Source organism: Cydia fagiglandana, chromosome 4 (assembly GCF_963556715.1).
Source record: "Cydia fagiglandana chromosome 4, ilCydFagi1.1, whole genome shotgun sequence".
Lineage (NCBI taxonomy): Eukaryota > Metazoa > Arthropoda > Insecta > Lepidoptera > Tortricidae > Cydia > Cydia fagiglandana.
Window position 1 is genome coordinate 22,803,679 of NC_085935.1, and position 25,899 is coordinate 22,829,577.

Here is a 25,899-nt window from a genome sequence, read left to right on the forward strand (position 1 = left end):
AATTTATTCATCACAACGCTTTTCTTATCTAATTTGATTGACCTATTGCAGCACGAGTATATAATATATGATAAAATTGTTCTAATATACTTATAATTATAATTTCAGGAGCATCCAGAAAATTCAATTGATAGCCCCAGACTTCAATTACTTAGCTACAATGAACCATGTTGGAGTTCTTTGTGTCTATGACGTCTATTCGACTAAACTGGTAAGTATGCATAATACATAACTTGTAAAACGGCCTGTTTAAGAGTTTGAGACAAACTAAACTTCTGTGTTTTTCCTCGAACACATACCATTCCCAAATATTAATCAATATGTGTGTTAAATAGATGGTAATGAAATACGTCGAAGGCAACGACATCTCTTTCCAAGCGAGCCCGGTGGAGCCTCTCATTATAATCTTCGGCGAAGTGGGCCCCAACTACGGCATGGTCATGATGACGTACGATCCCGATAAAGGGTTGACCAAAGTGGGCGGCATGTGCCTCACGCACCAGATCGTCTCGCAGGTCCAGTTCTCGCCCACCGGGAGGGAGGTGGTGGCCGTGGCTATGTCCGCGGGGCATGTATTCCTATTGGCGGTTGGTACTTTTCAAGGTGCAGAAACATCTTATCCAACTTGTCCATTGATTAACGTTGTAACTTCCTGTTAAGCAACTGTTAAGTATGTTTTGCTGAGTAGAAAAATGGGCCGACTGTTTAATGTTTATATTTTCAGCTCTCAGAAGTGTACAAGCTGACCCTTATCAGATACATGGAGGTCGGCCGAGGAATAGCCGATTGCTTCCTGATGCCGGTCAACAACGTGATGCGCTGCTTCATCTTGGTCCTCTTCTCTGATAAATTCTTGATTGGTAAATATAATATTTATAGGTAGTGATTGATAATTAAATATTTATTTTTATATTCATCCGCTATTAGCAGTATAAATGGTACTTACCTAACGCTTTGTCCAGGGGAGCGCATATTGGTGGTGAACACGGAGACAGGGAAAGATAACAAGTTTGCGGGCAAGATGCAGGGCCCGTACATGCGGCTGCTGCCACTCAGCATCAAAGACACTATACTGGGCATCCCGCACCTCTCACGGCAGTACCACGTGCTGAAACTCGCATCGGATGTAAGCACTTCGCAGTGACCCGTCGCGCTGGACCCTCGAGCGAGCCAATAAGGCATTAGATTCTCTTCCGGCAGTTTTCCATGGTGAAATTAACAGAAAAGGAAAGCCTCTGACTAGCTGCTACCTACTGCTTTTCGGCTTCAATAAGCTGCATGCTGAAAATGAGCACTCCAGACCTCTTCCAGTAGTAGCATATATTATATAAAAATTATCGAGATCGACTACGAATTCTTGATCTTACTCGTAATAGTGTTTGTTAAATTACCTCTATTTGATCAACAGAAAGGTGTAACAATATCAGTCAAGATGGGTCCTATTATCGACACTGGGCACGAGGTGAAACATTTCGACGGATTTTTCACACCAAACGCATTGCTCACCTTCGGCTACGATGGGGCGATCATCTTGAGGCAGCCCGACGGACGACCTGAATACGGTACGGAAAACAGTTATGAAGGGCGCACATGTGGCACACATATTGCATTGTCAAGGTTTTTATTGATAGCAATAGTATAAAACTTAACAGTTACAATCAAAATCTTGTTTTCAAACCTTCTGCAGATTTACATTTTGCCGCAACCCACCGGTACGAAAGCGGCATTAAGCAGGCGGTTATCGACTCGGAGAATAAGTACATCGTCCACCTGGCGGCCAGCCGCACCATGGTGGTACACTACCTCAGAGGGAATCCAGAGGCGATGCAGGAGCCCAAGCTGGAAGTGCCGGACCAGAAGCTTTTCGACAAGGCTTCGAATGCTCTGTCGATCATTGCTTTGGGCGAGAGTAAGGAAACTTGTAACGCAATCCCAGCAAACATTTTTGGTCGATATTCCGAAAAAGGCACCTATTTTAGGTCGCACAATTTAGGAGACCAAAATGAGGCACGTCGAATCGACGTCGTGGGCACGTCGAGTCGACATAAATGGGGAAAAAACGCACGTGCCGGCGACGTATTTATTGACGGTAAATTAGTGATTACAACCATTAGGTCAACACTAGGTCATGTTTCCGACGTGGATTCGACGTCGCCACGACGTGCCGCGTAGTGAAAAGGTGCCCTATTGTATTGATATTCCGAAAAAAATTACGCCGATTTTTGTTTCGCCGACAACGATTCGCCGACGGGTTCTTTGGCAGAGTAACGATTGGCCGAATCTCATTACGCATAGTAGTCGTTTGCGAGAGTAGTCAATAAGCAGAAAATTGATACGCATATTTACTATTCGTAGAATAATCATTTAGTAACTGTCATAATTAACCGAGAAACCATTGGTCGAAACACAATAGGTCGAATGCTCATTTGGCATTAATATTGACTAGAAAAACTTCTCTCTAATTTATTACTATACTAAATTAACTTTCACATACTCGTAGTGTTCATTGAAATTGCTAAAAAAGCAGTTTAGGTTAGTTTAGAGCTGCACCCTTAAGAAAACGAACCGTTGCTAGAAAAGTGGGTTAGGTTAGGTTAGAACTGCGACCCCTAAAAAATTTATTCTTTCTGAAAAGCAGATTGCGTTAATTGACGAATAACGACTCAATAAATAAAATTCGACTAAATGACTATTCTGTATCTTAAATTTTGGTAAAAACCGTATTTATAAGAAGTAACTTTTCTACATGTCCATGAATCTGTGAAATGAAATTAAGTACATGAATAAATTGTCCTTGAAACTAAACCAATGTTTACATTTTTTGGTAAACCATAACTAAGCCGAAATAAAATTATTTGAAGTGTGTAAAGATTTTGCCATTTGAAATTACTTGATTTTTTTTTCTGTGAATCAAAAATCTATAGAAACATTTCCGGCAAAACAAAGCTAAACCACATATTAACTCACATTATAGACGGGATTATTCGCGTTAGACTCGTCTATAATGTGAGTTAATATGTGTTCAAAACGCGAAAGTTTAAAATATTATAAAGCTAAACCATACAAATATAATATTTTTTATAAACCATAATTTACTTAAAAAAGGATAATATTTTATTTCATCCTTTTCGATATGGGTTTTCTTTATTTCTGCAAAAAGTTTTTGTTTCGAAAATAACGACTTATATATAAAATGTGAAACGTTATTCGACTAAACATTGCTTAAACGAAACGATTACTCTGCTAAATGGAAATCGTCCAATAATAATTACTGCTAATTTACACAGAAGCGAACTGAACGGTATGTGAACCAAGAGTCTACGTAACGTTAGTCGACCAAAAGTTACACTGACAAATAAATGACTCTGCGAAACGATGTTCGGCGAATCGTTGTCGGCGAATCGATGATCTGCTAAAAGTTTTTCGGAGAATCATTAGGTACCCAGTGAAAATGTACTAATTTGGTATTCTTTACCACCTTTAGACGTGATGGCGACATATTTTTATCCATATAATTACTCTGCGAGGCAATATTTAGATGAGACGCGATGAAGAGAAAAAGAGACACAAACATTACGCTTATATATTCTTTTCACTCAGAAACAAAATGTCTAACAAGAAAACAACTTTAAGTTGTGCAATGATAATGGCGGCCACTAAGTCATGTAAAATAATTTAGGCCGATTACGCTGATGAAGAACGATGAAATCTAGTGCACAGAAAAATTTTTCGTGCAGTATGTTAGGTTTACATACAAAACTATCGATGGGCTTTTGAAATATTTAAGTTTTCAACATTTTATAAAATCAAAATGCATATATTTGCTTGTAATTGAGTGTTGTAATTGAATATTTGTGTGTGTGAGTGTATTGACTTGATCAAAATTATTGTTTTATTTTGAATATTAGCACAATGAAGTACCGTGCGATGGCACCATTCAAGATATAACAATTTAAATTATGCAATTTCATATTTAGCATCTCGTTATAATGAAAGAAAATGGCGGCACAACCTTATGGTATTGATAGTACTTTACAAGTGATTTTAACTATATGGTCGCAATTTGGTATCTATTTTAAGTAACATTTACCTAAAATTAGTAGCTAAATCGACATAAAATCGACGACCTAAAGGTCTCCGTATAAGAAATAATTACGTCGCAAATACACCTAAAATGTCTTATTAGTACATTTGACCTATTGGTCAGACTTTGCAGTTAATTTTACCTAATATTTCGACTTATTTTCTACCATTAACTCCCTGACTTCATGGTCCCCGTATAAGAAATAATTACGTCGTATATACACCTAAAATGCCTTATTGGTACATTTGACCTATTGGTCAGGGTTCGAAGTTCATATTACCTAATATTTCGACAGATTTTCAACCATTAAGTCCCTGACTTCATGGTCTCCGTATAAGAAATAATTACGTCGCATATACACCTAAAAGGCCTTATTAGTATATTTGACCTATTGGTCAGGGTACGAAGTTAATTTTACCTAGTAATACGACTTATTTTCAACCATTAAGTCCGTGACTTCATAGTCCCCGTATAAGTAATAATTACGTCGCAAATACACCTAAAATACCTTATTAGTAGATTTGACCTATTGGTCAGGGTTTAAGGTTAATTTTACCTAATATTTTGCCTTATTTTCAACCCCTAAGTCCCTGACTACATGGTGTATTTATGAAGTGAAATTTACGTTTTATTATCCCTATATTTTAACTTGGAAGTAAAAGTGTACAATACGTAAAATAATCGGTGACTTAGGACGTCATTTTCACTTAAATTGGTAAAATCTTCTTCGAGCCTAGGAAAAAATACTTAAAATGTTTGCTGGGATTTAGGTTTTCCAGTACAAAATAGTCTCTTCTGCATTATAGTGGGTCTCCATAATTTAATAGTCACATGACAGAATAAATGCGTGATTTATTCCTATTATTGAATGTTGAAAATATGATGATGCTTGACATGATGCATTTCAGAGAACTACCTAGACCGGCAAGAGGACAAGAAGGTCCACGAGGAGGCGATGGACTACAAGAAGCAGCGCGACGAGGTGGTGGCCGCGTTCAACGCACAGCGCGCGCAGCTGGTAGAGCTGCTGGAGGAGAACATCGCCGAGAGACCGCTGCATCAGCTCTCGTTGGCGGAGTTTAATCTCCATGCAGAACACAAGAAGGAAAGATTCAAACAGGTGATGTTACCCTCGACACCGCCCTTCCACCGTTATAATAAGTGGAACTTGCTGGAAGAAGGTCTCTCAAGCTAAGACACAAAACGCCCGTTACGGAAAGAGAGACCTAAATTCCCCCCTACGTGTACACGCTTAACGCAGCTGGCCAACTTAATTGTCACGCGTGCAATAGAGTATTTAAGACCAAGTTCGGCCTGCCCAGCCACATAAGGGCTCACGCTATAATAGACAACGTCCATAATGTTTATTTAGGGTCGCTGTCGTCGAAAACGATGAGAAGGACTATTATACATATATAGACGAGCCCCGTTGCAAATTGTCAAGCCGTGTTGCTTTCCCTACTAATAGCCCTTTCACATCTGTTTTATTCCTACCCGTCAAATAAAAAATAAATAATCGTAATTTTTTTCTTTCAGTACAAACGGTATCTATTGTATTTGGATTTAGTTATTATAGAATATTATCATATAAAATTAAACTACCCACATTAGTATTTCAAGCATTAAATATTAGTGAAACGTGAGAACCTCAAAAAATGGTCTGACTATGGTGACTAGACATAAACATAACATGCATCGGGGCTCCTATGTCAGGAATCGTCGACGTATCATACTATCGGAAGCACATCAGGACCTTCAATCGTGGATGACGAGGGTTTTCAATGAAATTCGTTATTCAATCACTTTCTTTAATGGACAAGACTATAGCACACGTTACACTGCTTACCCAAAGCAAACCAGTGGATTCGACCCAGGAACCGCCAGCACAGACGTCATCTTCTCCCGTTGGTTTTCTCCTTCAATATTTTGTTCTGGATTTCATTTGTTTTGACAGCGCACTCTATGACGTCTTGGGGGAACGGCAGGACGCCACTCAGGTGTACTGTAACACCCTAGTTTGCTCTATTTGTCAAAGGTTGCGTGATAAAACGCCTCTTGAAAGCGATAGATGGCACAATTCAGCCGCTTCTCCGACAAATATAGGTATCTCCCTTAATAAACGCTACTACTGATCAGCTCAAGACACCGAGAAAAAGTGAACAGGTACAGTCAGGTTAAAAATAGAAAAACTCATCATACTCAAAAATACATTCTCAGCGATTTAAGAACTATGGAACATATTTTTGACAAAGTTATATGCAACCATATTTTTACACTTGACTGTACCTGCTTTTGGTATCACATCTTTTCAAGTTTGTCTTAAGTCTTAACTTCCTTTCTCAGGCGGAACAAGAGCGTTTGATGATTCGCCTCTATACAGAAGCGCGAATCGCGGCTCAAGACAAGGTAACGTTGTGGATCAAGAAATATTGCTGGGACACCATGATGACTCCACGGACTAAGATCTTGGCCATCTTCAGCCATTACCAGGCGAGTATTGCAGCGTTTTCAGAGTCCAGTAGAATAATGCGAGAAGCTACATCAATTGGTACAAACAGCAAGACCTCTTAACTGTCCATCAGTGGACCTTATTACAAAAGGCATAAGGTCCACCGATGGATAGTTAACAGTGTGAGCGATGGTATATTGGTACTATTTGGTTGGTACACTGCAGTCAACTGCTGTGGAGTTGCGAAATGGAAATGGAGATATGAAACAAGGAAGCTTTGCATCCCACCTAAACTCATGATGTAAGTGTAATCTCAGAATTTTCTGGTTGTGAGTGTTATGAATGTACCTACTCATGTAAATAGTTGTGTTAGCAGGTGGAGAACTATGCCGTGCTGCCGACGCAGCGGGACAACTGGCCGGAGCTGCAGCAGGTGGCGGCGCTGCGGGCGCTCGAGATGGAGAACGACGAGGACCTGTTCAAGCCGTGGGAGGAGCGCAAGCCCGAGCTATCCGCGATCGATCTCCTCCCGACCGTGCCGTCAGTGATCAGGGAAAAGTTTGTGGCGCTTTATCAACTAGATATTACTTTAAGCGATCGAGCAAGTGAAAGTTAGATAAAATCAACCGAAATCTTTCACCAGATCTACGTTGTCCGTGCGAAGTGCGCGAGGGTTGTCGGGAGGAACCGACAGCCAGTTCTTCGAGGACATGGAGGCGGAGGAGGAGGCCGTGGACCAGTACTGCATGTCGGGCACCGCCGCCCACAAGTTCGTCACCGTGCCCAGCTACATGATCCCGCAAACCATGGCGTGCAGCTTCCTGCAGATGAACTGGCTGCAGCAGATCGTCAAGGTATTAACACACGTGTGTCTGGCTACATGATCTCATAGCCAAGGCCTACAGTCATATGTAGTAGGTAGTTTATAGTTAAAGGAATTTTTAGTAGAGTTTATTGATTTTTAGGGTTTCGTACCTTAAAAGGAAAAAGCGTACCCTTATTAAACCCCATATACCCTTAGGATCACTCGTGCGTCTGATGTCTGTCCATCTGCCATAGCCTATTTGCTCCGAAACTAGTGAACCAATTAAGTTGAAATTTGGTCTTTGACCCAATAACGGACATATGTAACTTATTAAACAAATGAATCTAAAACATAGGGGCTACTTTTGAGGGGTAGATGAGAAAATTTAAAAACAAAGATGTGCAAACTAAAGAGTGTCATAGTGAGAATCTCTGTCTGTTTAACAATTTTAGGACAAATACAGTGAACGCATATATTTAGTATGGAAACCGCCTTTAGGAACATTACCATTCAAATTCTCGGGCCAAATTAGCACACATACAAAATTACGCCTACATTTAAATAAGACGACGCGTTTACAGAGCCTGTAATCAAAGCTGGTAAACAAAATAATAGTCATCTTTATTACACTAATGGTACATAGCTAAGTGTAGATGAAATGCATATAATGTCAATAACTACCAATCAGCGACATTAATCCGCTAATAACCTTCTTGCTGTACGTACTGGCCGCTGAGAGTTTGCGGTTCATATTTGATTAGAATATGACTTGGACAGGGATAGGTTTATGCCATACATTGAAGAACCAGTCAAATAATTCACGTATAATAATTTAATGCAGATTAAAAGATAACTAGTTAAAATGTTGTTATGAAATGACAGACTAACTCAACATAAGTAAATATATCATTGTTGTATAAATGTATTCCGCTATAATAAGTATTTTGTATATTTTATTATAAATTTGTATGGCAGTGCGAAGTCACGTTCAGGTATAGTCTGTCCTTTTTTCTAAGATCAAGTACGCCATTGTAAATGTATGGTAAACTTGATCTTAGAATTCGGACTGGCTATACAGCCTGCAAAATTTACATGGGTACACGAATCGGGTCAAAAATATTTGAATAGGCGGAGTCACAATAAATCCCCACTTTCAGTTCCAATGGAAATATTTTATATGTATATAGCCGGTCATGCAAGTTTGTCAGTAGAAAAAGGTGCAAAATTAAAATTTTGTATGGGACCACACCCGTTCGCGCGCTTACATTTTCTAAATTTGCCGCTCTTTTATACTGACGGAAATGGCTTGAGAGAGAACCTACATATATGTGACGGTAGAGGGTGGATTCGAATGATCAAGATTTTCAGATAATGTGTGTATTTGTTAAATTAATTCAGTGGAAGTGTATCTACATATAGGAGACCGGGTATGATTATCTCACGAGTTATATCTCATGAATAGAACATATTCTAGATATCTTTCCAGGCATCCACTTAATTTCATGTCTCTCTAATTGGACAGCTTTTTTCCATAGTTCTCTGCGAAGAGCATCTTGTGGGAATCTGAATCAAATTTGATTATTAATTTGAATGAATGAGGTAGTTTTTTTACAGCTCCATCTCATGAAATAAAAAAGGAAAATACAAATCTGTAAGAAAGAATTAATTACCTACTACATTTATAATTATATAGAAAATACCTAAACCAAGCACAAGTTAATAAAATAGTCTACTTCATTTGGCATAACACCATCCCTATTATCCTCGCAATTTAAAAAGTCGTATGTTGTTATGAAAGTCGTATGCAGTTCTTACGTTTTAGCTTAGCACGTTAGTATTGAAAACAAATCGTCATGTTTATTCCAAATTTTACTGAAGTTATCTGTTTACTACAAGTGAAAAGTGATTCCACTGTCCTTGGTATGAACTAAAATAACTTCTGCACCACTTCACGACACATGAAAACATTTTTAATTACAAAAAAACGTTGTTTTTATAAATCAATTTAGCCATCCGTCACTGACTGTCATCTCGGACGAACTGAAGTTGCGAATCGAATAGTTTGTAAGCACCGCCTACAATCGAATAGTTTACGTTGGGTCATAACTAAGCGGACAGAATACTTCCATGTATATCAGTTCGCTGGACAAATAGTTTAGAAGTTATTCAAGTTTATAGACAAAAAATACCCAATGCTTTCAGCTCTACGCTGAGCTCTGTCTTCAGTCTTTGCATTTGGACACTTGTACTATTTTACGGCGGCCCCGTGCATGAACTACAGCATAGAAGCCGTCAGATTTTTAGCGCGAGGCGTAAATGTGTAGGTTATGTTTCCGATGTAGCCCACAAGATGGCAGAACCTATACTCTGCACAAGAAAACGTACCGCCGCGCCGAGAACAGTCCATATGGAGAGTACTCTTTGGCATGTGAATTGCATTACTAACGCATGCACGTATTACGTTACGACAAACTATTATAGTGACTCGACAATTAGGTGACTTGAGAATGTGACTAGTTGAGAATATGATGATGAGTTGATGATGAGTTGGGGATATGCATATGGTTGAAGTAGAGAGTAGGTACCTACTTGCGAATACCGCCACCTGCCCATTAATAAAACGCTCGGCTCGGTCACTTGTCATTCTGAACCGAGGTTGTAAAGTGAGATTGTTTCAGCTGAACGTGCAGAACATGCGGTTGTGGTTCAACAAGCAGTTCGACGAGCTGATGGCGGCCAAGAAGAGGGAGGTCGGCCTCGTCTGCGACCGCAACGCGAGACTCCGCTTCATCATCGACGGTACTCCGAACCTACCTACCTACCTACTCCTTTCACATCTAATCCATATTAAGCAGGGAAGAAACCTGCCACTTTTTGATCCCTCCTAGCAAGAAAGACAAAGCCCTTTTTCGAATTGATGTGAAAAGTCGATTTTAATCATGTTATTATGAAATAAATCTAATTAACATTATCCTTACAATTATAAAAAAATATTTTGCATTATCACCCTATCATTATTAGAGATGCACCGGATATTCGGGTTCTATCCGGTATCCGGCCTATCCGGCCATTATTTTAATAAGCGGGCGGATACCGGATAGTGGCCTACTATCCGGCCGGATACCGGATAGTAACATTGCTTGATTTCGGAGTAAACAAAATTGGAATAAGAAAAACTCACGGTCATAATCGTACTTGTTTATTATTTTAAGGTGGTTCGCCTAGGTTACTCAAAACTTAACTCTCGCTAGATGGCACCACTTCTGCAAAATTTCAGATTTTATTTTTTTGTGAAATGGTCTTGGTATTTGTATACTTAAAAGTATGTTTCGCGCACTCTTTAAGTAAATATTGAACTATTAAATAAAACATTGAATACTTCATTGTGCAAAAACCACCTTTTTAATTTGACGGAGTGTTGCTGTCACGCTTTTTCCTACTATTACTCACACATGCAAACAGTGTTTCCGTGATCCTTGTAGTAGACAATTTCACACAACGTAAGTATGTTGCAATAGCGTAACGGTATGTTCGTGGAAATACGTGCAAGAGGATTGGGGTTCAAGACTGGTGCGAGTAGGTAATTTCTTTTTGTTTCTCCTTTGTGTTATCTTACCTTTAAACGAGCAATTATTAGATATATAATTATTTATTTATATATTTGGATGGTATCAGAAACGGCTCTAACGATTTCGATGAAATTTGCTATAAGGGGTTTGATCTCTTAGCTAGGTCTATGAGAAAACGCGCATTTTTGAGTTTTTATGTTTTGTAAGCTTTGGTCGGTCTCCCAGATATTCAATCTCCGCTTGGCAACTAATCCCAGAATTGGCATGCGCACTAGTTTTTACGAAAGCGACTGCCCTGACCTTCCAACCCAGAGAGTAAACTTATTTGGATTAGTCCGGTTTCCTCACATTGTTTTCTTTCACCGAAAAATAGGTATCGGTGTATAAATAGGTAGGTATCAAATGCTATTTCGTACAAAAGTTCGAAAAATCATTGGTACGAGCCGGGGTTAGAACCCGCGACCTCCGAATTGCTTTCCGCTAGGCCAGCAGCGCTTCCCCCACATACTCAGTGTTATCAGGTTTTTCAAAATCAAAAACGATTACTTATGAAAGCAGAAGAATATAAATGATCGTATTAGATTTATAATTGTTACATATTTGCCGTAACTTATTTTTAAAATGTGTTTTTCAATTAAAAGACACGTCAAGATTGTTTACCTTATTTCTAATGCTAAAAAAAACAAACTATAGTAATAATTGTGTTTTTCATTTATAGACAAAATCCATTATTTTTAACCACAGGAAATTTTATACACTTCTTTTTAGGGTTTCGTACCCAAAGGGTAAAACGTGACCCTATTACTAAGACTTCGCTGTCCGGCCGTCCGTCCGTCCGTCTGTCTGTCACCAGGCTGTATCTCACGAACCGTAATAGCTAGACAGTTGAAATTTTCACAGATGATGTATTTCTGTTGCCGCTATAACAACAAATACTAAAAACAGAATAAAATAAAGATTTGAATGGGGCTCCCGTGATACAACAAACGTGATTTTTGACCAAAGTTAAGCAACGTCGGGAGTGGTCAGTACTTGGATGGGTGACCGTTTTTTTTTTTGCTTTTTTTGTTTTTTTTTTGCATTATGGCACGGAACTCTTCGTGCGCGAGTCCGACTCGCACTTGCCCGGTTTTTATTGCAGTGAGGATGTCCTGATTGTAAAAATCAGAGAGATTAGGAAGAGTATAATTTCTAATTATCTTTGTAAAAATTAAAGAATACGTGTAGCCTATACTTAATAATCGATTTATGATAATAAGAAAAATTAAATAAAAATAAAAAACAATACGAAATGTAGGTGTAACAAAAATACAAAAAGTTATGTTCCAGCATACAATGACTGGGGATCGAACCGGGAATCTTCCGTTTGCAAGCAAAAAAGCGACTGTTTGCATAACACGCCATGATAGTTCTTAGCTAAGCTGACGAACTTCTCGCTTAGGTCAATTAACTACCTGTCAAATATCAGTGTCAACAAAATTGCACTAAACATGACGGCACTCCAAATTCGAGCCGTGGTCAGCCCGGCAACGTCGGAAATGGTATGGCAACGTCGCAAATGTATCTGTACACGACATTTGTGACACACACATACGTAAAATTGATGAAAAGTTAACTATGATTTTTGCATGATTTCTGTATGAAACATTGTTTTCCTGTTAATTTCGCGCAAACGAATATTCGAAAGAAGATAAATGCGGAAATATTTGTGTACTAATACTGTGTAGTTACTTAATGAGATTTGATTGAATTTTGTATGAAAAGCGAACCACCTTAAAACAATTTCAGAACAATATTCCACTCACTTACACGCGCACTCATTTCGAACCTAGAGTCCGCTCCAACGTTCACTACGAAACAGGTCAAAAACTGCACAATTCGCACTTGAAAAACCGAAATGTAGGTATTCCGCAGGCCGAATATTCGGCGGCCGGATACGGAATATTCGGTCGATGGTCTGGCCGAATATCCGGTATCCGAAATCCGGCCAAATAACAATCCGTTGCATCTCTAATTATATATATTATATCACCCTTTTAAACTGTATGTAATTGTTACTTAATTTACATACATACATATAATCACGCCTATTTCCCGGAGGGGTAGGCAGAGACCACGGATTTCCACTTGCTACGCTCCTGACATACCTCTTTCGCTTCCTTCACATTCATAACATTCCTCATACACGCTCGCCGGTTTAGGGTGCTCTTGACCTGGCCTTTCTTCAGGATTTCCCCGATCTGATCAGAGAAAGTCCGCCGAGTTCTACCCCTTCTAACTCCCACTTCCACTTCTCCTTCATACACTCTCTTTGTCAGCCTTCTTTCAGTCATTCTTTCCACATGTCCAAACCATCTCAACATACCTTTCAAAATTTTTGTCACTACATCTACATCCAGTCCACACTTTTCCCTTATCACACTGTTCCTAATTCTATCTTGCAATCTCACACCACACACACTTCTCAACGCTCTCATTTCCACTGCATTCACTTGGCTCTGATGCCTCTTCTTCCATACCCAACTTTCGCTACCATACACAAGTGTAGGCACCAACACGTCCCTCTATGAACAGCCAACCGTGCTTTTTGCGACACCTTCTGGCTGCTCATAAAAGCGTTAAGTGCCCCATTCACAAGATTCCCAGCATTCACTCACTACTAACTTATCTAATTACTTAATTTATCTAATTTAATTTCCATTTCGACGTGTAATATATATGTAATTATAATATTAATAAATGAGTATGAGAATGAAGTTGGTTTACAGAGCTGAACAAGTTGTCAGACCTGCGCGGCAGCTTCCACCACCTCGTGACCCAGATCAAGGACCCGCAGTGGGCGCAGGACGAACAGCCGGAGCGGCTCATCAAAGTCGACCCTGAGGAGGTACGTGCCATTACCTAGGTAGCTTTAGCTAAACGCAATTCATTATCTATGTATAGTCTGTAGAATAAACTTTCTGGTTATTTGAATGTACACTATAGTTTAAATAATATATTATTATGGCCATTAGAAAGAGTACTTGGGGTTGCTCTTGAAGAGCAAACCATTGATGTATTAGAGATTATTGACGTTACCTTAAAAACATATTATCACCCGCGTGCGTCTGCATTATATGTGCCTCTTCAATGATTCTAATACATATTTGTACATTTATTTTCCTTGGTGTTTAATCGTTATGTTTTGTTATCAGTGTTCGATAGAGCCATACATCAGCCCTAGCCAGATCGTGATCCCGCCGCCCGAGGGCGGGCCGAGGGACGACTTCCGCGAGCGAGCGCTCATCGAGATGATGGACGGCGTGCTCGAGAAGCTGTGGCACGAGGAGATCAAGAAGCCGATCCCGATGCCGCAGTGTATGGTGAGTGACTACCATACCAGGGTCGTCCCACTACCTACTAATGCTATATTACCAGTGCTATACACTTATTATAGACCCGCGATTCCGCTAAAGGTAACACACATACATAATACATGATAGATCTCACGGTTGAAGGCGATAGTGCTTGTAAGAAGGTACCTACTTCAAATATTACTCGATATATGTTATCTATTATTCTTCACAGTATTTTTCAAACAGGAAGGGTAATACGCTAGCCGACACACGTCATCTCAGTACAATTTTGCGAGATTTAGGGGAAGTCCGGGTATAGTGAACACCTTAAGCTTTGACTTGACGTAACAGAAAAATTTTACAAGGAAGAAATGAAAAAAGTGTCAATAATAAGTCTCTATTTAATAAACTTTTAATTTAAAACAACACTAGCCTCCAGTGTTTAATAATTGCTGCAATTTTGAACAAAATGTAAAAAAAGATATTTTATTCGCTTTGCCCAGGGTGCCGAGCAAAGTGAAACAGGCCTCCGGGCAAAGCAAATATCACTCACAAAACCTTAGTGAACTTAATAACTAAGTGAAAATTAATCAACATACGATAATTTCAATAATATGAATTAGGAAAAGCTGTCAAAAGTAACTTTTGATATATTTTCGCTAATTTCATAAGCATAAGTCTTCACGGCATCTCTGAAGACATTTTAACATAGCGAATCCACGTTTTAATAGCCATTTCCATGACGTCTGTTAGCCAAGAGCCATGATCGATCTTTTTTGATATTTATATACCATCTGTAACAAAATATTATCATAAAAAAAATTACCTAATAAATTCAAAGTGAACACGCTATCCGCTTTGCCCGATGCACTTTGCCCATTCAGTCAGTTAAAGAAATTAAGAATTAAAAAAAATAACTGTTGGATTGTTTTAAAAGAAATGCGTTGTAAATGGAAGATACTTTAATAAGCAATAGAATCATCTTGAATTAAAATTCGAGATAATTACTATGACAAAATAACATACAATGTACTTACCTTTCAAAATCGAATATTTTGCACTAAAAACACATTTTGACTCGTCACCGACGACGCTCGCAGCGACCGCTCCCTGTGACGCTTGCCGCTCATAGAGCGAAGGGTCCTGAACATCATATAGGTGAGTGGTGCGACAAAGTCGAATAGTTTAGGAGTGGGAGCCCGAATTCGCTTTGCCTGGGGTGTTCGCTTTACCCGACCTTCCCCTAGCATTTTAAGGTTACGATAATACATATACCTATGGACTATGGATGGAGAATATGGAGATGAGATGAGACCTGTCACCGTACCCACCGTGTTTGAAAAATACGATAAAAGTACTGAATATAAACAAGTATTTATGCAATTAGCTCTGTAGCGACAAAGCCCCAACTAGCAAAATAGTCGTATAAGAATTGATTTACTCAGCCTGTAATCGTATAACAGCCGAGTTACGGTTGTTGAAACACCAATATATCGTATAATAGCGGTTAACTCGACTATTTAGCAATTTTCGCTAATTAGTGCTATAATCATGTCGTATAAACGTTTATAGCACTATCTTTTAGCACTTTTATTCCACCTTTTAATAAATGCTGAATTAGCGCTACTAAATCACTTTTATTCAGCATAATTGTTCTATTAAAATCATATAACAGCTATAGAATAGCTAATTGTCTGAATAAGGCGCTTTAATACAACTGTTACTCAACTCTCTTCTCTGTTGCTATAAAAGCCTATTAAAAGCAATCCAATAACCATTTGGCAACAATGCTGCTGTAACAGCGCGCTTATATCATAATTCGGGTAATGGGGCTCAAACCGCTGTTATAGGAGCTGAAGTGTATTTACAGGTTTTATTCAAAATGTATTCAGCTTAGAGTACTTTTAAAGAGTTTTGAACTACATTAACAGCACAAGTCAGCCATGTTGTACGTTTCAATATAGTCCGGTGGCCAACTGCATGAAACCCTACCTGATAAAAAAATAGAAAATCCTACTCTGTAGGGGTAGCTGACTTTTAGTAGCATCAACTGCTCTTGGTCGGCCGCGGCTTAATTTCGCAAATTTTGCGTAAATGGCAAAATAGTGGCACAAAAATTCATCAAAAAAAAAAACCCCATCGTATAATAGAATGAAACTTGCAGGGTAGGATTAGCTGCCTTTGAGGACAGCAAAACAAAAGTGGTCAGCTACATCCTGTGTTGGCAGGTTCCTGTGTTCGACCGAATTTGTGGTACCACGTGACAACTACAATTTACCTCATCGAAAAATAGAATTAAAAAAACTGATTGTAATACCTGTAGGTATACGTATGTCTTGGTCGGCCTCACCTTAGCCTGATAGCTTTTGCAGTCCGTCCGCATTAAAAAAAATGTGAATGGCAGCAATCCTACCATACAAGTGACATTCTATTTTTCGATGAAGTAAATTGTAGCTCACGTGGTACCACAAATTCGGTCGGACACAGGAACCTGCCAACACAGGATGTAGCTGACCACTTTTGTTTTTTTGATGAATATTTGTACCACTTTTTTGCCATTTGCGCAAAATTTGCCAAGTTAAGCCACGGCCGACCAAGAGCAGTTGAAGCTGCTAAAAGTCAGCTACCCCCACAGAGTAGGATTATTCTATTTTTTTATCAGGTAGGGTTTCATGCAGTCGGCCACCGGACTATAAATCCATAAACATGGCGACAACATGTGCTATAAGTGTAGCAGTAAACGCAGTTACTCGACTTATAGTCGAATTAATGAGATATAACAGAAACTAGATCGTGTAAGCAAATTTTTACTTATTTTAATTAATATTTTTTTATTGAAATTTAAGAAAATAGGCGGCCCATGAATATATATGAACCAGTGCCTTTGGTTTTATCAATAAAGTATTTTTCGCGCTAGGTTTTACTGTATTACGTGTACTTACAGACAGTAAAAACTTATGTACACAATCACGGTAAAAATAAATGTCATGGATGACAGCAGTAAAAAAATACTTAAGTACCTTTTTGTTTTATTAGATACGTGAAGACGATTAGGCCTCAAACTTATTAATCAAATAATTGAAATATAATCGCTTACCTGAGATCGTTTTTAGCACATATTAGTTGAATAAAAGCATTTACTGCACTCTTACACATTCAAAATGCCGAGTAAAAGCAATTCGGCTACTTTTACGAAACATTTTTGCCGAGAAAAAGCAGTGCGGCTGCTTTTATAGAACACTTTCACTGAGTAATAGCAAATTGATAATGTTTATAGAACAAATAATCGAATAAAAGCACTATCGTTGCTATTAAAACACTAGAAGCGCTTTATATCAACTTTTACTCAACTCTTACAGCATCGATTTGCTTCTTATACAGCGCTTACTCTATTTTTATAACACTTTTAGTCTGTATAAGTGCGCCTTTTCGCGTTGAGTAAACGCTTACAGGACTTTTATTCGACTGTTTTTACACCGTTTATAGCACCAAAAAGCGAAAATAAAAACGTGCTCTCAACTTTTATAGCACATAGATTTGCTAGTTGGGGCGTTACGAAAGTCGTTTAAGGTGGAACACACTTATTTAATCGCTGCAGAGTGGCAGCTACCTACCCTACACGGATTCTAGATTTAACTGTATTCCCCTCTAGACTGAATTTATTGATTGACATTATATAATACATGTATAATGACCTGCAGTTGGACAAAGATCCTGAGCATTTCAACGAAGATGACTTACGCGCTGTGTTCGAATACGAAGCCAAGGTGGCGTTCCGCAACGAGGAGCGAGACAAGTACCGCAAGATGCTGCACGCCGAGTACGCCAAGCTCAGCCAAGTGCTCAACGAGGGCGTCGTCAAGTTCAACGCCAAGGTGCGATCACCCAATAATACATTTTGATAATAATTGGGATTTAATACTAATAAATAAACAAAAACCAAAACTTTTCATAAAATAAAATCTAAGTATGTCTTCTAGGTGAAAGATACATGGTTGATGAAGCTCAAAGTAGATTCGGTTATCGGACAAGAGAACCTCAACCTGATGCGACTCCGTCGGGCCAACCTGGACCGCGTGGAAATGGCCGAGAAAATAGAGGACTTTAGGTAGTTTTTGTAACTCGATTAAAAATAAAGCTGTATTAGGTACTCACTCTTTCTCAGCTAGAAGTCACTAATTTGATAGAAAACTTCCAGAGCGGATATAGCGAAGTACTCGGGGGAAGAAGAGTCGCTGATGGAGCAGCTGCAGCAGATCGCGGAGCAGGGCGCGGAGGTGCAGGCGGCCTACGACGCGCTGGCGCAGAGGGACAAGTACCTCGAGCGCACCTTCAAGAGCCACTTCGCGGACCTCTCGCCCATCATTGTCGATCAATGCTACAAGTTCTTCAAGTTAGTTAAACCTATCATCACATACATTAAGTACACACTAATATTCATAGTATTCATCATTAGGTACGATCGCTACATTATTAAATTTGATGATTTGACCAAATAGCGGATGGCGCTGGAGCTAATATACGGTGTTGCATGAACAAGAGATTTCCTTTGGCAGGATTGATCCTTAGGACCCAAGCATGGATTCAAGAAGTGGAGCTACCGAGATTTTAGATGTAAATTTTTAGGGGGGGGGGGCTCTCAACTTGATCTTGATATTTAGCTACTAGGTCAAGTTTGGTATCGTTTCCGTATAAATTGGGGGTGCCGAATTCATTTCTGATATCATAATGACACCATTCCGAAGTAAAAATAAAAACGCATAAAATATGAACAAAATACTTTTTTTTTTTAATTCCTCTTCACGCTTAAACTGCTGAACCAATTTATTTAAAATTTGGTACAGAGATAGTTTGAGTCCCAGGGAATAACATAGCATACTTTTAATCTCAATAATCATCCCTTAAGGGTGTGAAAAGGGAGGAGGAAATTTGTATGGGGATTCAATAACCGCTGAACCGATTTAGTCGATTTAGTCCCAGGGAAGAACATAGGATAGTTTTTATTCCAAAAAAAATACCTTAAAAATGAAAGGTAAGGTGTAGGATTGTATGGGAAATCAATAAACGCTGAACCGATTTCGATGAAATCTATGTCTACATCTTTGATTTAGTTGAAAATGATACTAAACTTGACTTAGAACCTAAACTTAAAGAATTATTAACCTAAAACGTCGCAGACGCTTAAATTCCCCGCCACCCCTGCATCTGCATCAAAAATCTGGGTGGCTCCACTTCTTAAATCCATCCTTGGGTCCTAAGGACCAATCCTGCTAAAGGAAATCTCTTGTTCATGTAACGCCGTGGTTGACCTTTTTTTGCTCTAAGCAAACACAACTAAAAGAATATTTAATTGAATATTTAACTGGCACAAACTGGCACAAACCGGCACTGCCTTCCCGAAGTCATAAATCTATCTATCATAAATTAAGTTTCAATTCAATAGAATTGTGCAATATTACATACAGCCTCATTTTTTCCTTTGTGAATACCTAAGGGCTGCAAGAAACAGATTCAACGTGGCAAATTTCAGGAAAATCACAGGGAAAAGTCAAATTAGTACAGTAGAAACGAAGTTGAGTGATTGCAGAAAACGGCCGAAATGGCACATGCGAGCAACCATGACGCCGGCGGTGCTGCTCGGGCTGGCGGGCGGCGTGCTCGGCGGCGCGCGGCCCCAGCGGCTGCATCCCGACTGCCTCGACTATTTCAAAGGGTAACTAAATACTTACACGTTCAGAGAACAAAATAAGCTAAGGCTATATTACATCGAGGTTAAACTAGAATTCCTTTAAAAACCAGTTGACAGCACAGTAGTCGAATGTGTAGGGCCTAATGGCTCCTCTACTCTACACGATGGGCCGACGCCGGCCACTCCAAGGGACGCATTTATGCAATATCACTTGCATAAATGCGTCCAGTGATATTGCTATCTCATTCTATTCTATTTTTAGGGTTCCGTACCTCAAAAGGAAAAAACGGAACCCTTATAGGATCACTCGTGCGTCTGTCTGTCTGTCTGTCTGTCTGTCCGTCTGTCCGTGTGTGTGTCTGTGATTTTCTCCGGAACTACTGGACCAATCAAGTTGAAATTTGGTACACATATGTAAGTTTGTGACCCAAATATGGACATGTAACGTAAACAAATAAATTTTAAACATGGGGGCCACTTTTGGGGTAAATGAGGGTAAATGAAAAAATGAAAAAATTTAATTTTTCAAACTATGTCATGTTACATATCAAATGAAAGAGCTTATTGTAAGGATCTCAAATATTTTTTTTTATAATTTTCGAATAAACAGTTTAGAAGTTATTCAAGAAAATAGGCAAAAAATGACCATTCCCCCCCCCCCCTTATCTCCGAAACTACTAGGTCTAAAATTTTGAAAAAAATACATAAAATAGGTCTTTACCTATAGATGACAAGAAAACCTATAAGAAATGTACAGTCAAGCGTGAGTCGGACTTAATTACAGTTTTTGATCCGACCCCTACAGATTTTTTAAAGAGATTTCACTCACGTTTCACATAAAAAATACATTGTTAACAGTGCCGGATTACTTAGAGTAGTAGTTTTCTTAGAGTAATTGTAAGATCAAATTAAAAATAATGTTTAAATAAAATGTTAAATTGAGAGCTAGCTTAAAGTTTTTTGTACTCGTCGACTTTAATGGTCGTATTAATAAAGAATTTGTAACCAATAAGCAAAACAAGCACGTGCTTAGGGCACCACGTTCAGGGGGGGGGGGGCACCAAAATGCCAGGTTGAAAAAGGTGAACAAATTTTAAAATTAGGGACAGACACATCGTTTTTACCACACGATTTTTTTTAGCTGTCCAAAAGCTAATTTGCAGAAATAATGGCGCGTACGTAATTCTTTGGGAAACAATCGGTAGCAGTAGAAGAATCGTGATTATTACATGCATAGATTCGATTTCAACCCACTCTTTTGCGGTTCGGCGTTAGGTCTTATGCGAGGCCTTCTGCCTTACGGCAAAGTTGATCTTCTGCCTTAATTACACTTGGGCGTGGATCCAAATCCAAGCTTTCCTCTTTCGCAGCTGGGCCTACTGCCTTTCTCACACTTCGCCAATTCAATTCCAAGCTCTGCTTTCTTGCATATTTTATGCATGAAAACAACCTCGCTGAGACCCTTAAATATCGAGCCCTATGCGAAGGTAGGCTGATAGAAAACTGTCCCATCCCTTCTCTGTATGAAATCCTGGATTCGCGCCTGGTTGGGACTAAAAGTAAAATTGCGTTTTTATATCGAAATTTTTTTTACTTATTTATCTATATATATATATATATATATATATATATATCTATATTACTTTCTAAGCTAAGATAAATGTGACATTCGGGTGGCGACTGCAACAGCATTAGGTACTCTGTTGCAACATTACTGCTGCGGCACTGTCAATTTTCGTGATAAAATGATGTGACTGATTTCCATTCTCAGCTGTAATGCGGCAATGAACTTCTCTTAATTTACCAAAAAACTCAATGTTATCTTGATGACCCTAGGGAGAGGGGGCACCTAGAAATGCTTAGGGCATCAAAATATCTAAATCCGGCACTGATTGTTAAAAATTGTGTAATATACGGAACCCTTGGAACGCGAGTCCGACTCGCACTTGGCCGGTTTTTTTATTCCTAAAAATCCCTTAAAAGTGAAAAGGTAAGTGTAGGATAGGCTACATGACTAAATTTCATTTATAGTATCAATCGATCAGGTTTGTTTTTAGGATCAAAAGTCTACATGGGACCCATTGCATTAAAGCAACAGAAAAGTCAGAAATTATAGTCAAAGTCCGACAGTCGTACTTCACTCGCGAAACGCACCTAACAAAACGATATGTGACCGTGACGTCACGGTCACTGAGAGTCCAGCTTGTAGTATGGATAAAACAAGAAAATTGCGTTTTTGTCGGTGAAATATTGCGTTTATGTATATAGTTGTCATACAATTTTTTTAGATAAAATGTAAGGAATCAAATAGTACCCATACTTTTAACGTTTTTGGAAGTTAAAAAAAAACTTAAATATTGATACTTTCAGGTATTGTATTTTTGTAACATTTCCATTATCTTGTAACATTTTCATTGGTCTTGTGTTTTAAAATACAAACAAAATAATTTCTATTTTGCTATCTATTTTACTAGATTTTGTTATAAAATTCAACATGTGTCATCATCCCTAATGTATGGGGAATCAATAGATGAAAATCTACTACATCATTGATTTAGCTTAAAATGATTCTAAACTTGACTGGGACCAGTGGGAACCTAAACTTAAACAATTATTAACCTCAGCCGTCGCCGATGATTACTGCTGTTTGTGACTGTCACTTCTAGGTTATAATATAAGGTTTTTAACCATGTTTATATTTGGCATCCACTTCAAAATCCTACGTCAATGTTACTTTATGAGAATGAGATGATGATTTTATCAATAGGGTCGAAGTGCTGGATCAGATAAGCAACATGCCGCCAGTGATGGACGAAGGGCTGTGGGCAACCATGGTCAAGCTGCGGCGGGTCAAGATTGAAAATGAGATACGGGTAATAAAAGGCAGTTAATAGTAACATGCTTTGCAGTGTTGCCAACTTGGCATAAATGATGCCAGATCTGGCATATTTTCACTCGCTTTGGCACCAAAATTTTCCATTTAGCATCTGGCATATTTTTTAGCATAATTTAGTTTAAGCCAAGTTTGCACCAACTTGGCAGCAACAATATGCGCCATCGCCTTATGTGGTTCATATTTTCATATGAATTTTGACTTTTGCGGACGGATGGACGTCAACGGACTATATAAAGTTGGTCAAGCAGATCTTGTCAGTAGAAAAAGACAGTAAATTTGAAAAAAGTGTGTGTTTTAAGTGTCTAATTTCAAGTGATATGTTAGCATTTTTTTAGCATAGGTGTTTCAAAAATCTTTGGCATAATCTAGACATTAGTCTAGCATTTTTTCAAAATCCGAGTTGGCAACACTGATGCTTTGTAAGGTTTTTTTCGCTTTATGTCGATGTTGTCCCCACCCATACCTACATGTTTCTTATATATGTAGTGGCACTGTGTGTGGCAGTTCGGCACCCTTGCGCAATGTCTCCGACTCTTTTGCGAATTAAAGTCTTTGTAACCATTTAACCGTTAGCTGAATTTTCAGATGCGAGCTATAGGTCTGGAAATGGCATATGTAGAAAATTCCAACGCTATATGGACCAAGTCGACCCTTGCGCGCAAGAACTACCTGATCAAAACCCGAAACCTCATCATCGAGCAACGCGAGGAAGCCGAGCACATCGCCAGGAATAGGGCTGTGCAAGTTGGGACCTTATACTATTAACTGACCATTGATGAATAATTATTGCAAGTGCAAGTTTATTGCTGTATTAAGCACAGAATAACTAATAGTACATACTACCGTCTGTAAGTGGTTAGATGCACTAAGCTAAGTCAAATTTGTGAAATTTGCATTAAAAAGGGAATTAAGGGTCCGCCGTTGGCAACAAAGACAAGCAGTGCAAAATTTATAGGTACTTATACTTACGACGCTACCTTGGGACACTGTCAGTCTATGCTGGCATTAATAATTATATTATTTACCAAAGCAGCAAGCCAATTAATAATAGGTACCTACAGTACGTACCTAGTCAAGACTGGGGAGTATTACTACAACAGTGGGCATTGTAAGGGCCAGTTGCACCAACCACATTTGACAGACTGATCAACGTCAGCCGGCGCGCCCCGGCGCTTTACTATGAAACTTTCCATACATAAAAATTTTGCGAACTCTTTAACGATACGAACAGTTTGGTGCAACCGACCCTAAGTCACTAATATGCTTGGATGGGAGATGAATGGACTACTGGTAGTATTTGTTGTCAGTTCGTGCTGCCCGCGGGGCAGGTGGAGATCACCACGACGGGCCATATGGAGGACTACCACGACGCGACGCTCATCCCACGCGAGGACATCGAGAAAATCAATGAACTTATCCTGGTAATAATAAAAAACCGGGCAAGTGCGAATCTGACTCGCACACGAAGGCTTCCGTACCATAAAGCAAAAAAAAAACAAAAAAAAGCAAAAAAAAACGGAGAAATAGAGCGTAGTCTAAATATCCTTATTGATAGATGTCAAAAAGTGACAAGTAACACTTTGCAAAAAGTAGGTTTTACTAAAAAAAAACCGGGCAAGTGCGAGTCGGACTCGCGCACGAAGGGTTCCGTACCAAAATGCAAAAAAACGGAAAAAAAAGCAAAAAAAAACGGTCACCCATCCAAGTACTGACCCCTCCCGACGTTGCTTAACTTTGGTCAAAAATCACGTTTGTTGTATGGGAGCCCCATTTAAATCTTTATTTTATTCTGTTTTTAGTATTTGTTGTTATAGCGGCAACAGAAATACATCATCTGTGAAAATTTCAACTGTCTAGCTATCACGGTTCGTGAGATACCGCCTGGTGACAGACGGACGGACGGACGGACGGACGGACGGACGGACGGACAGCGAAGTCTTAGTAATAGGGTCCCGTTTTACCCTTTGGGTACGGACGGAACCCTAAAAACTGGCCAAATGCGAGTTGGACTCGCGTTCCAAGGGTTCCGTACATTACCCAATTTTTAACAATGTATTTTTATAGGTAGGTACGTGAAACGCGAGTGAATTGCTTTTAAAAAACCCGTAAGGGTCGGATAAAAAACTAAGTAATTAGTCCGACTCACGCTTGACTGCATATTTCTAATAGGTTTTCCTGTCATCTATAGGTAAAATAACTGTTTTGTATATTTGAGATTTTCAAAGTAAGCTCTTTCATTTGATATGAATCATATGAAACACGATATAGTTTAAATAAGTGTTTGTTCCGTAGTGTTCCGCAAAGTTTTGTACGGAATACTAAAAGCATTATTTTTTAATTTTCTCATTAGCTGCTGCAAGAAATTGCCCATACAACCATTTCCAGTCGCCGTTACGACGCGGTGTAGACACATCTTGTGTCGACACCGTCTGTTTCGGTCACAATTCCAGTCGCAGAGTCGTCGCCGTGTCGACACAGTTACCAGAAATGGGGAAGGGTCGACACATGACACAAAGTGACATAAAGTGTGGTCGCCGTGTGCACACATTGTTACGAGTTTGCGACTACTTTATGCCAAAATCATTCGTTCATTCGTTCATTTTGTTCCTGTCAAATGGAAACTGTCAGATGGAAAAATAGTTAAATAAAAATAAGTGACATTAATACGCCATCTCTAAAACGGAATACAAGACGTAATTATATTAGTAGAAGAGCCGGCCGCAAATTTTCTAACCGACTTGATACCACGATGAAATACACAATGGGAAACCATAAAAGTGATGCTAAGTCCGAATTCGATAGTCTGCCACGGCGGAACTTGCCGAAAGTACGAAAAAGAAGGCCACTTCCGGTGCGAAAAAAGGGGGCTGATTTAACCCATCTGATACCGAAATAATAATTATGGCAGCAGTTAGAAATTTACATGTAGACACATAAAAGCGAAGTCTGCCAGTATTTTTTTAGCCGGAAGTGCTTGGCAGACGCTCTCAAAGGTGGCCAACGGGACCCCTAATTTAACCCATCTGATACCACCATGAAACCAATTCCAGTCGGTAGGTATGAACCCTCATG

The 25,899-nt window shown here is 39.1% G+C and overlaps 1 protein-coding gene across 1 annotated transcript in view; it reads left to right on the forward strand.

Moving 5' to 3' along the window:
* Window positions 1-25,899, forward strand: part of LOC134664072 (cilia- and flagella-associated protein 43) — a 59,052-nt gene that overhangs the window by 11,355 nt on the left and 21,798 nt on the right. Inside the window, exons 8-27 of the mRNA XM_063520663.1 lie at window positions 109-211; window positions 336-587; window positions 725-860; window positions 963-1,126; window positions 1,409-1,562; window positions 1,688-1,909; window positions 4,993-5,204; window positions 6,428-6,574; window positions 6,910-7,091; window positions 7,177-7,387; window positions 10,017-10,137; window positions 13,676-13,794; window positions 14,102-14,269; window positions 17,944-18,117; window positions 18,223-18,350; window positions 18,441-18,635; window positions 19,830-19,955; window positions 22,699-22,804; window positions 23,413-23,571; window positions 24,135-24,248. Coding sequence (XP_063376733.1) covers window positions 109-211; window positions 336-587; window positions 725-860; window positions 963-1,126; window positions 1,409-1,562; window positions 1,688-1,909; window positions 4,993-5,204; window positions 6,428-6,574; window positions 6,910-7,091; window positions 7,177-7,387; window positions 10,017-10,137; window positions 13,676-13,794; window positions 14,102-14,269; window positions 17,944-18,117; window positions 18,223-18,350; window positions 18,441-18,635; window positions 19,830-19,955; window positions 22,699-22,804; window positions 23,413-23,571; window positions 24,135-24,248 — 3,193 coding nt within the window. The remainder of the gene's footprint in view (window positions 1-108; window positions 212-335; window positions 588-724; window positions 861-962; window positions 1,127-1,408; window positions 1,563-1,687; window positions 1,910-4,992; window positions 5,205-6,427; window positions 6,575-6,909; window positions 7,092-7,176; window positions 7,388-10,016; window positions 10,138-13,675; window positions 13,795-14,101; window positions 14,270-17,943; window positions 18,118-18,222; window positions 18,351-18,440; window positions 18,636-19,829; window positions 19,956-22,698; window positions 22,805-23,412; window positions 23,572-24,134; window positions 24,249-25,899) is intronic.